Source organism: Calliphora vicina, chromosome 4 (assembly GCF_958450345.1).
Source record: "Calliphora vicina chromosome 4, idCalVici1.1, whole genome shotgun sequence".
NCBI lineage: Eukaryota > Metazoa > Arthropoda > Insecta > Diptera > Calliphoridae > Calliphora > Calliphora vicina.
In genome coordinates, this window is record NC_088783.1 from 100,741,649 (window position 1) to 100,754,760 (window position 13,112).

General features: G+C 27.6%; 1 protein-coding gene across 1 annotated transcript; it reads left to right on the top strand.

Annotated features, from left to right (window-relative positions):
• Positions 1 to 1,887: 1,887 nt before the first annotated feature.
• On the top strand, positions 1,888 to 2,508 carry LOC135957213 (uncharacterized). Its single transcript, XM_065507908.1, has 2 exons — positions 1,888 to 2,036; positions 2,115 to 2,508. Exons 1-2 carry the CDS (start codon positions 1,989 to 1,991, stop codon positions 2,478 to 2,480), a joined length of 414 nt encoding a protein of 137 aa, XP_065363980.1. The 5' UTR covers positions 1,888 to 1,988; the 3' UTR covers positions 2,481 to 2,508.
• Positions 2,509 to 13,112: the final 10,604 nt, after the last annotated feature.

A 13,112-nucleotide genomic window follows, 5' to 3' on the forward strand; every position in this document is an offset into this window, starting at 1 on the left:
TTAAACATTATAAAAGTTTCGGTTTATTAATAAAGAATGAATTTATACAAACAAAAAAATGAATTATTAACAAAATTTACTTTAGAAATAAAAATGTACAAAAATTTTGTTTTTGTTTAAAAATTTCAAATTTTAGCTTTAAGATTCAGTTTTAAAAATTTAGCTTTAAGATTTTAGTTTTAAATTTTAAATTTACGATTTTAGTTTTAAATTTTCTTTTCTTAGATTTTAGTTTTAAATTTTAATTTTAAGCTTTTAGTTTAATTTAATAAAATTTCTTTTAATAATAATAATTTATAATGTATCTTTTTAAATCTAGCGTTACTGCTTTCCCGCTCTATTCCCTGGCGGCCAACTAATTTTGCAGAAGAATCTCCCGGGTGAGGATAGGGTAGATGGATATTTCCTGTCAGTGACGTGTCTAAATGTCTAAGTGGTTCGAGGTACTATTAATATTTAGAATTCTCTAATTCCTTTTATTTATTTATTTATATATATTCATTTATAAATTTTTTTTTTGTATAGGAGAATTACCTATATAGGATTTAGGAAAATCTTGGGTTAATTAACCTCGCGACTCACTGTTCCCTAGGCCAGAGCTCTAACCTAACTCGCGCACGCGTGGTTAAGGTTCACACGCGGGATGGACTTTGCGATACTTAAGACTTCCTATTTTTTTATATAAATATTTCACTAATCACCTTTTTTTTTATTTTATAAATATTTCTTTTTTTTTTTCTTATTTTCTTAAAGAAAAGGAACCGAATTGAACGTCCGTCTATATGTCCCGGTGTATTTCACTGTACTTCGTCGGAATATCACCAAATATACCCTAGCACCCCAGGCGTGGTGGTGCTAATGCTGCTGTTCCCACGATGGATGGAGTCCTGTTGAAGTGGCTGGCGGTTTCTTAGTTTTTTTTTTTTTTTTTTTTATTCTTTAGTTTTAAAATCATTTAGTTTCAAGACTATTTAGTTTTAAGATCCTTTAGTTTTAAGATTATTTATGAATTTTTTTTTTTTTAACTTCCAAATAAAAAAAATTTACTTCAAAAATATAAAAATTGTTAAATAAATTTGCGCCACGAACTCCACCTTCTTCCTTCTTTGGCCAGTACGATCGAAAAAAAGAACGAATTTCACTATCTTTCCTTCCTCGAAACCTATCTTTTTTAGGAAAATGGCCGAGATTTTTATTTCAGCCATCTAAATTATATATTCTGTTCATTTGTTATTGTTTACAATCTTTTGTTATTGTTTACAATCTTTCCAATTGTCAAAACACAAAAAAAAAAAAAAAACTTCAAAACAAAACCCTTTTGTCATCATCAATTCATTATTAGCTCTTCTTCTTTTTTCTAGTAGCTTTTGTCTACAGGGTGCACACTACAAGCTACAAACTTGTAATTGTATTTTGATGAAACGCAATTATTCACAAGTTCACAATTTTACAGGCAAAAACACTTGTAATTGTGAACTTGTAGCTTAGTGAAATAGGCCCCAGGTGGACTATAAGTTTATTCTACAAAAATGATCTACTCAACATGCCCTTTCAGAATTATAGGGTCGTTATTCTGTTCCAATCAAAAAGTCTCAATTTGTTGGACAGTGTAATTATTACTATTATTTGTTTAACTGTATATACAATAACATATGTACATATGTACATTGTACATATGTACATACATATGTATTTATTCATAAATTCTTACAAACAATCTTCTACCGTGATCTAGAGATAAAAATATTACAATTTAACTGTTTATTCGCAAGCGATAACAGACAGATACACAGGCACATGCATCAAAATCAGCTCATGTATGCTGACATTCAGATATAGATACAAGATAAAAAGATTATAATGAAGAAATATTTGTACATACTTGTACAATCAGTATATGGAGATAAATGAAAAGAAAAAAAGAAGACAAACTATGAATAATCTACAATCATTTAAATGTCTTTAATGTATTATATAAACAGTTCAAAATGAGTTCTGGATGGGAACGTATACGCTTACGTGTGGAAACAGGAGAGGTAATACTTGAATTACTTAGATATATTTAAAAAGGCAAAACTATTATTATATTAAAAACATTTCTTTTTATCTTTTAGGGCTTAGAACCTGAGATGCCGAAAGATAGTCGCACCTTGTCCACCCATATTTTGGATACATCCCTAGGCAAGGCGGCTGCTGAGGTTCCATTAACTGTATACCGTCTGTTGGAGAATCACCAGTGGCAGGAATTGAAACAGGCCGTAACTGACAAAGATGGTCGCGCCAGTCAACTATTAGAAACAAATTATTTTACAAGTGGAATTTATAAATTACAGTTCGATGTTCAGAAATATTACGACGGTTTAGGAGCGGAATGTTTTTATCCATTTATTGAGATTGTGGTTAAATGTGTGGCTGGTCAACATTATCATATACCATTGTTGTTATCTCCATTCGGCTATACTACCTATAGAGGAACATAATAAAATTATGCATTTACAATAATTGAAATATTTATGTCTTTTATTAAATGTTCTGTTTGCATGTAGTATTTGGGTGGACCTTAATAAACGAAAGACGGATTTTTGCCAGTCTCACACCCCCGCCCCCCCCCATTTTGGTGAACATTGGTAAAAAAAATTATTTTGAAGTTTTGAGATGCAATCAGTTTCCAATCTCCAGTTTGATTCAACGAATCAACGCCAAGGAGTAAAAAGGAAAAACACAAAACATACACAGCTGAATTGTCAACCAAAGGTTAACTACAGCAACAAACAGACACACTAATAAAATAATAAATTTGTAATAATAAGAATACACATACATATATAATAAAAAATATTTAAAATTTCGTCTAATTTACAAATAATATAAATATGAATTTAGCTTTTTACTATTTAATTTAAAAGAATAAAAATGTGAAATTGGTCAACAAATGTTAAAGTTATTAAAAATTCGAAAGGCCATTAACATGTCTCACCCCACTAAAACCAGAAATGTAGGAACAAAATTAACTTAATTTGAGAAATATTAAAATAAAAGCTCATTTTTACTTAACATATATCCATATTTACTTGTATATGAGTTTTTGTCTTTGTTAACCTATTTGCAGATATGACCAAAAAAATAAAAATTTTTTAACGGCAGTTTCAAAACTTCATTTTCAATTTTTTAAAAATTTTGTTAAACAAATTTCAGAATTTTTGTGATCATCTCATTGGGATTTATTTAGAATATAAAAGGGAATAAAAATATAAAAAAAAAATAAATTTTTTCAGGATGATTTTTTACCAATGTTCACCAAACTGGGGGATGAGACTGGCATCTGTATCTTGAGTTTGCGAGAATTATTAAATAATTTTCCAGCAATTATTGGAAGAATGTGAGAAAAAGTGTTTCTGTAACAATATTTTGCGAAAAGTTTCTCACAAGAACTGTCAAAACAAGTCACATTTGAAATCGGTGTGAGAAAAACTAATTTTTAAAAAATATATATATTTTTAATTTCGTATTTTTACGTTTTAACCTTTTCAAAACGTTGGTTTATTTCCTTTTAAATAAACCGGATACTTTTGATTGCAAATAAAAGCCGTTTACAAATTGTAACAACTCTTTAGAAAGCTCTATTTCTTCATTGTTCTTTAACTGAATTTTCGAATTCGAATATACGGTCGCAGCAAACAGCGTTGCCAACTTACGATCAATGGTAAACTGAAAGCCCACAGATATGTTACAGTTTGCTATTACAGCACTGTTACTTATAAATCCGCCCTTAAAATCGCTATATTTGAATTCAAGTACGATTTCGTAACAGTATGTATAAATATGGAACCCAAATCAGCCGAAAATGTACATAAGTAGCACAGAGTTTGAATAAAATAATTATATATACACATGTAAGTAAACAAAAATGTGTTTCTAAATAATTTTTTTAATTCAGCAGTTACATATAAGGGCCACACTATACTTTTTGTTTTATATTTAAATGATGACAATCAATAAAACACAATTGTTATATTTATATTTTAGCCTTTCACTGTTTTGATTTTATTATAATTTCCTTCTTTCGTTTACGTTTATCTTGCATTTGACACTTAATTACTCGAAATATTCCAGTAAGAACAGAATCTGTGTTGTCTGTTTTCGCATTCAAATACAGAAACAATTTTTACTCGCACATCGAGAAACGATGGAATTTTTTGTTTCACACTTCATGTAAGAAATTTTCCGATGCGAGAAATAGAGAAACGAGCTACAGGATCGAAAAATCAAATGTTGATAATCATCGTATTTTATTGAAGATATTTCGATATAATTTAGTACATATAATTTTTTCGGCCCAATGACGAAGCCTATTGAAACTGGCTGAAATCGGTCCATTATTTCAACTAGCCCCCATACAAATGTCCTCCCGAAATTGGACTTTATCGGTCATAAATGTTTAATTTATGTAGGTATCTACACAAATATTGTTCCAAATAAGTTCTATATATACCGATTTCATGTCACCAAATTTTATTATGATCGGTCCATAATTAGTCATAACTTTCATTATAAGACCCGCTTCCGAAAATCATTCACGAAAATAAATTATATTACCGAACATACTTTCTTACTTGCTTTTATCAGCTTACAACTTTTTATACCCTTCATGATAAGGGTATATATAAGTTTGTCATTCCGATTGTAATTTCCACAATAAAATTTTCCGACCCTATAAAGTATATATATTCTGTCTGTCTGTCTATTGAAATCAACTTTTCGAGGCCGCCAAATAACTTACATACACGATTCATACATCAATATCTCCGGAATTCTTCCGGCTCGGTTGCGAGAAAATCGGTCCACAAACGGCTGAGATATAAGGAAAAAACCAGAACAACCTCGTTTAGTAAATTGGCCTACAATGGGTCAAAATCGGAAAAACTTTTTTTAATCTGAATTCTTTTTTGAAAAAACAAAAAAAAAATTTTAAAATTTACAAAATTAAAAAAAACAATTTGAAAAAATTGTTTTCCAAAAAATGAAAAAAACAATTTTGGAAAAAAAAATTGTTTACCTAAAAATATTTAAAATTTTTATTTTGAAGTATATTTGGTATGTATGTATATAAGATTCGCCACAGCTCTCTGAATTGTTTATAGTAAAGTTGATGCTAAAAAAAAAACTAAATGCTATAAAAAATTAAAAGTTCAACTTTAGCTTTAAATTTCTCAATGAAATTAAAACATGAGTTTTGGTCGATGAAGAATGATCCTGAGCCACTGTGCGGCGGTTGCAGTCAGTTTAGTTGATCATAGGCGCTGTTAGAATAAACAACAACTGCATTACCAGTGTATTATTGTACATTATAAATTGTCGGAATCGGTTTTGAAAACGACAGAAAAAGTATATTGGTCTTGTTAAATCGTGAGTTATCGGTTTTATATTCGATCTAGAATTAAATTCTTTATCGATTAAACAGAAAAATACATTGGATTTCATAAGACAAATGTACCTTTTTTCTCGTTTTCAAAAGCGATTCCGACAATGATTGGATTCTATGACAACCCAGTGTGACTATATTTTTATACAAAACTCAGTTTTCCCCTTATTATATTGGTGGTGGGTATATAAGATTCGGCACTGCCGAATTGGACTCAAAGCCATCACCCAATGTTTAATTGGGTGTAATAATGAACAATTGTATGCTAATTAACGAGCAGAATACAAACGTTCGTAAATCTGTATCCTTATTTGTGTACTGGCAGAATGGATAGTATTGAATTTGAAATAAATAAAACCACAAATTTTAAATAATTTTTGGCAGAATTTTGAAAAGTTCTTTATTTTACTAAGATATATTTTCATTTCTTTTTCAAGCAACAAGATTTATTTAGAGTTTGTTTGTTTTTTTGTTTATTAATTTAGCAACTAAATTATTGTTAGAAAACAAATAAAAACAAATTATTTAATAACAATGAAGTATATTTACGAAAAAAAAAACCAAACATAAAAACAATAATAAAGATTTCATCAAGATACATAAAATAAAGAATAAATTATCACAAAGACTCTTGCGGTGATTATTCAATCCAAGGCGGAAAGCGAGTTTAGATTTGTGTTTTTTAAAGAATTTTAAACATTTATAAACCAAAAAAAAATAATCAAAAAATATGTATTTAAAATAATAAAACTTTAAATTAGCTTGCAGATTTGAATTTAGATTGAATAAAAATACATTTTCGTTGAGCGATAATCAAATTGATAATTTTTTTAAATAAAATAATAGTTTAGTAATAAACATAAAGAGTATAAATTTACAAACATTTACATTTTAAAAGAATATTCAAATTAATATTTATTTATGTATGTATGCAGATAGATAGGTAGATAATTATAATTATAATAATTAAATGAACTTATCAATAGAACCTGATAATAGAATATTTGTTTTCAATACACATTTAATAAACAATTTGTTTCTTTCGGTTGTTGTTATTTTTTATATGTTTCCTTTATATTGTAAATAATTACAATGATCCAAAATATGGTAAAATTATATTATTATTATTAATTTATGTTTATTATTATTGTTAAACTTATAATTTATAATAAAATATGTAAGTTTATGTACTCGTAAGTGTGTGTATTTTAGCAAAAGAATAAATTGTGTAAATAAAATAAAAATTGAAATTATATCGAAAACAGCTAGATTTTAAGCATTATGAATTAAAAATTGGACTCAATTACATTTATATGTATATAATTTTTTGTTCTTTTCGTTTTCAAAATTTCAAAATTGTTAATGATTCGTTTTTGTTCAAAGTGCAGCTCTGAAAATTAAAAAATAAAAAAAAGTGTTGTGGTTGAGTGGTAAGGGGAGGTGAGGTGTAAGAGCTTTTTTACATACTTAGTTTTAAGTCTATAATCTTCTATAAATAATCTTATCAAAAATGTTGCGGTTTGAAACCACAATTAACGAAAGCAGCCATTGGATACTTTTACCTTTGATTTGTTGTATGTATGTTAAAAATATTATCAATATTCAAATGTGAACGAACAAGCGAATCTAGAATCATTAATATATTTTCACATTTCTATATATATATTTAAAAAAAAGTAAATGTAACATAAATTACATCGAGTTTTGTAAACTTTGTATACCCAATTGAAGAATCATTCAAATAAATTCTTAGGAAATCTATAAAAATGTTAACAGCAGTAATGAGAATGTAATAGATTGTATTGAACATTTCATTCAGTCATTGAAATCAAAGTGATTTGAATTGTCCAAATAGTCCTAAAAATTTATGGTTAGGAATATTTATGAGAACATCATAATTTCAACAAAAAAAATATATAATTGGGGTATTCACACGGTCTGCTATACATATATTACAGTAGTTGTTGTATATATTACAGTAGTTGTTGTATATATTACAGTAGTTGTTGTTGTGTTTTAAGCAAAAGAAAGTATTTTTTTATGACAAAACAATAAACATAGTAGATCAAATAAATAGTCTTATTAGTTTAGCACTTTTTTTGAAACGCAACTAAAATTTTTTTAAACTATCATAATATATTAGGACATTATGACAATATGACCAAATAGTAGACCGTGTGAATACCCCAAATATTTTTTTAAATTAAGTTCCATAAAATGGTACTTTTATGTTTTCAATTTTGTACAGTTCAACTGTCTTTAAATGATCATTTAGTTTTATAAACCTGTTTAATAATAATGCCTAAATACTAATTCCTTTTTTCTCTCTTTTTTCATCATAATATACTTATATATGTATATATTCTTTTAATTGATATTTTCATAATGATTATTGATCATGATATATATAGTATTTAGTATGTATTTACGTAGTTGTACGTTTAGTCTCAGATAGCAAATTTCATTTGATATACATGTGTATAATACATAAGTAGTATGTAGACTTATTTTTAATTCGAAATCTATAATATTTGTTTCTTTCTTTGCATTATTATTTTGTGTTTAATGTTCTGAAAAATAAACAATGTTAATTGTAATCACTTCAGTCATTTCAAACGACTAACAAACATTTCATTCATAAATAAATAACACAAGAAATGTGGGTAGACCAATAAACTTATAATAAAACAAGTAAGAGAGCTATATTCGGCTGTGCCGAATCTTTATACCCTTCACCAAATTATACTTCAAAATATTTTTTTTTAAATTTTTATTTAAAGGAAATTAAATTTTTTTTTTCTAAATTGTTTTTAATTTTTTTTCCAAATTTAAAAAAAAAAATTTTTTGGAAAAATAATTTATGACAAAAAAAATAAATTTTTGATGAAAAAAAAATTCGGTTTAAAAAATATTTTTCCCGGTTTTGATCCATTTTTTAGTCTTATATATATTGTTGCAATGGACTTTGAAATATCTATCATTAGATATCCATATTGTCTATATTAATGACTTAGTAATTCAGATATAGATAAAAAATAGGGCAAAAATCGAGGTTGTCCCGGTTTTTTTCTTATATCTTATACCATTTATTTGTCGATTTTAAATAGCAACCGAGCCGGAAGAATTCCCGATATATTGATGTATGAATCAGTATGTAAGTTATTTGGGGGCAACGGAAAGTTGATTTCAACATACAGACGCACAATGCTATATCGACTTCGCTATCTACAACGAGAATGTATATACTTTGTGGGGTCGCAAATGAAAAATGTAGAATTTACAAACGGAATGACAAATTTTTAATAGTTTTGTTCTTTATATTACTAAATTGGTGCTAAAAATCACCTACGCTGGATGTTCGTGTAGAATTATCCATGATCAATTCAACAAATTGTTTCTAACCTTTGGATGCCAATATCTTGAACTGTAGAATCTTAATATGATATTGAAAACATTAATTAAACCTTATACCTTATGGGTAATTCCATTTAATTTCGACCCAGGTTGAATTTTTACCATCTCCAATTTTATTTCATTTCAATCATATATTATAGTCTTAAATGCTCATTTTATGATATATAATTTTTCATTTCCCGGGATATCGGGATTGATTTTGAAATTTTCCCGGGATCACGGGAATTCCCGCCTAGAACAAATTATTCAATTTTAAGAATGTAGACTTCGTTAAAAATTTAATAAAAAGTCTGGTTTTAAAATGTAATTGGATACAAATAAAAAATCCAACAAAAATTTAATATAAAGAGATAAACTGACTTGATTTCTAATTTTGGTTAAATGTTAAATGGCGTTTTATTTCCATTAGGTTTTGTTGCAATTAATTCTGTTAATTTTTTTTTTATTTTGAATTGGCAATGTTTTGCTTATTAAATCAAAAGCCATGTTCAAAAAACATCACATTAAACTAAAGACAATAATTCCCGGGAATTCTCGCACAATTTCCCGGGATTGAAAATTTTGCGGAATACTTATTTCCTGTCCTTTTTGGACTAGATTTTTTACACTATTTCTCTTTATATCACCTGACATATGTATTTATTTTCCCATCCAATTTTATGTCTTCTCTTCACATATAGTTCAGACCTAGTTATATTTCTAAAGGGAATCACATTGAATGAATGCTATGGGTCTCCGAGTGAAAGTGTACTTCTTATAGTATACACCCCTTCCAATCTATCTATCTAACCTATATGAAAACTAATAAACCATAAGTTTTTGAAATATCCGATTTTGGGGCTCCATTTTCTCAGAAGATATGTACTTTTTCTTAAATATTTATAAAGGCAAAACTGAATCCTTTCAAAAGAGACCACGTGCATTAAAATCGAATGACGAGTTCCAAGGTTATTCGATCCTAAATTTTTTCACAAAAATGTCCGAGGTGTCAAATTTAAGAGGACTATCAAATATGGATCATATACGATATGCGCTTGATTTGTACCTGATTTGGAACTAATAAATAAATACCAATAGCAGTAAGTTCTTAACAAAGTGATTTAAACACGACTCAAATAGAATATTAAAAGAACGCACTTAAAGAATTTTAAACTTAAAAAAAATGCAAAATAGCTTTCAACTTTTACTTCTCCCTTGACATTAATTTTGTTTGTTTATTTATACTAAATTTAAGACAGGGTTTGATTAGCTTAAACCAAAGGCTCGAAAGAATTAATTCCAAAATCAAATAATTTTTGATATTTTAACATTATATTTATCGTGAGCGATAGAAAAACTAACATTCAATATCAATAGGCAACGATTTAGACATTTTCTTTTGTTTGTTTTCTATTTTCATATTACTGAAACCAACTGATTTACATATATCTTTATAATTTGTGATAATTTAAATTTAATCTTGAAATCTATTTGAAAAAAATGTATAGTTTTCAAACAAAAAGCTAGAGAATGCTATTGATATAATGTGTAATATAAATATAATTAAGGAAAATATGTGAATTTGTTTAAAAACGAAAACGTTACTCAGATTTGATTTACAGAACAGGGGGAATATACAGGCCTGTCACAGAATTCCAATCCGATCGAAAGTGGAATTAATTCCGTATTTCGCTTCTTCAGAAAAAGTAAAACAAAAATTTCTTTCGGAATGAAACCAGAAATACAGAATTATTAAATATTTTTGGAATTAATAAATTACACGGAATCTTAACCTTAAAAGAAACAGGCTATAAGTTAACGATATATACAACCCTGTTATATTTCGTACTGAATAGTTCCAATTCCGTAGTTACTAGGGTATTCAATCGATTAACAGTTAATCGGTTAACCGATTAATTTTGGTCGGTTAACTATTCGAATAATTTAAAATTGAAGATTTTCAAATAACAAATAAACCAATTAATTTGCAATAGCAATAGTTTTTTGAAGTAATGTACGAAAACTGAAATTAAGGAATTTGGAAGTGACATTTTTTGTAGAATGTTTCTATGATGAACTTTGTCCTAATGAGTCCGAGGACGACATGGTAATAAAGGAAACTGCAGACATTACTGAAACGAGTCTTTTATCAGAACTTGGCGAAACTAATAAAGTATTCAAAATCTAAAAAAAATCCAAAAAGAACTCCAATGGTATGATGGAGGATTTTATATGCTTAGTGAAAGCTAAAAATAGAACTGAGAAATTGGATATGCTTTATCATGCCTTACTTTTGATTTTTACAATCAGTAAGAGAGTTTTGTCAAGTCAGGTTTATGTTTTTTTTTTTTTTATTAACAAAATTCTTATAAAAGTACACAAAATTCGTGTTTCTCCCTTCAATATAAAATTAAAATATAAATTATTCGGTTAATCGAATAATTTAAAATTAACCGCTTAAATCTAAACCCCGATTAATTATTTGCTCGATTAACCGAATAAACCAGGAACCCGATTAATTGAATACCCTAGTAGTTACTACCCGATCAATTTTTTTAACATCTTCAGATTCCTTTTGATTTTGCTAACTTCCAAAAAATGTGCCGAATCTTATATACCCTTCACCAAATTATACTTCAAAATAAAAAATTTAAATATTTTTATTTTCAGTTTTTTAATTTTTTTGAAAAAAAAAAATTTTTCCAAAAAATTTTAATTTTTTTTTTTAAATTTAAAATTTTTTTTTTTGGTGAAAAACAGACAGACAGACGGACATTAATCGACTCCGCTATCTACAAGGATCCAGAATATATATACTTTATAGGGTCGGAAATGAAAAATGTAGAAATTACAAACGGAATGACAAACTTATATATACCCTTCTCACGAAGGTGAAGGGTATAATAAAATATGCACACTGCTGTGGATTGACCTTACGTTTGCTTTGGTAATAAATAGTCCAAATATTTTAGGACATCTCCGCATAATTGCTCATCGAACTCATATCATTTGTCAATTGTTTCGTTGTTGACATAGACCTTACTTTTGCAATAACTCTTAAAGAAGAATTAAGAAGGTGTCAAATCACACGATTTTGTGAGCATGAACCGAAGCAAGGAATATAAGTACCCGGATTCACTGCCACATTCTTGCACATTGTCACAATGTTTTGAGCTACGTACACTTGTACTCAATTGTCATTACGGATCTCCCACCGAAGAGCGAAGAGTACAAAAGGCTTGTTTAATTTTGCATTAACGCTAAAACCGAAGTCCAAAGGCCTCAAATCGAACGATGATATAAGTAGCCAATGGACTATGCTACCAAATGCAAAAAGCTATTGACATTGCTTAATTTTTAAAACAATTTTCCATTGCACTGTCTTTAAGACGATTATGCTGCAAAATCTCCATTTTTTGAGACGTAAAATTAAATAAAACGGATGTCATAACTCATTTGAACCAAAGATTCGAAAGAATTAATTCTTAATTCATTAAAATCATTTTCGAAATCAAATTAAATGTTACCTCTTGACCTTAATTCCATTGTATATCAATTGTATTGAATTCATTCCTTTGAGAATTCATTCTTCCTTCCAAAGTCGCTTTAAAAATTTATCAAACGATTCAATTTTTCTTCAATTCAAATCTATTACAAAAAGACTTAAGTAAATTTTTTTCAATTCATTTTCATTGATTAAAACCAAAACTGAATAAAATTAAAGTATTTCAATTCAATTTGTATTAACAAAAATTTTATTTAATTTAATCAAAGGTTATATGAATTCGGCTATGAATTAATTCAACGAAGAGTGAATTCTATTTCAATAAAAGTGGGAATGGAATCATGGAATGAATGACTGACATTTTTTTAATACCGAATTAAGATTTTAGTGAATTAAGCTGATTCGAACTTTCAGCTCAGTTTACTTTAAATATCTGTTTTATTGGAACGCCCTTTTTATTAAAAACACACAATAAATTTAACACACTATTTGGTCTGTATTTTAGTAACAAATGAAAATTTTGACAATTCATGGGAAGGAGTCAAATAAACTACTTGGCGTTTTATTGAGACATTAAATTAAAAATTTCGAATAATTTCCATAACATTTATTTATTTTTGTGTGCCATCGCAAGTCTGCTTTAGTAATAGGCTTAAGTTTTTCGAAGAAAAGTTAAGTCAAGTGGTAGAGTTTCTCCAAAAATTATATTTTACGAATATCATTAATTAAATAGTAAAGTCCTTTGGGATAAATTAATAGAAAGTGGCAAAATGTGGCCTTAAAAAGTTGTAG

What these genes read in the sequence shown, in the direction of transcription:
- LOC135957213 (XM_065507908.1), top strand. Translation starts at nt 1,989, where the DNA reads ATGAGTTCTGGATGGGAACGTATACGCTTACGTGTGGAAACAGGAGAG. An exon ending in TACGTGTGGAAACAGGAGAG is followed by an intron (nt 2,037 to 2,114) that starts GTAATACTTGAA and finishes TTTATCTTTTAG; the next exon opens with GGCTTAGAACCTGAGATGCC.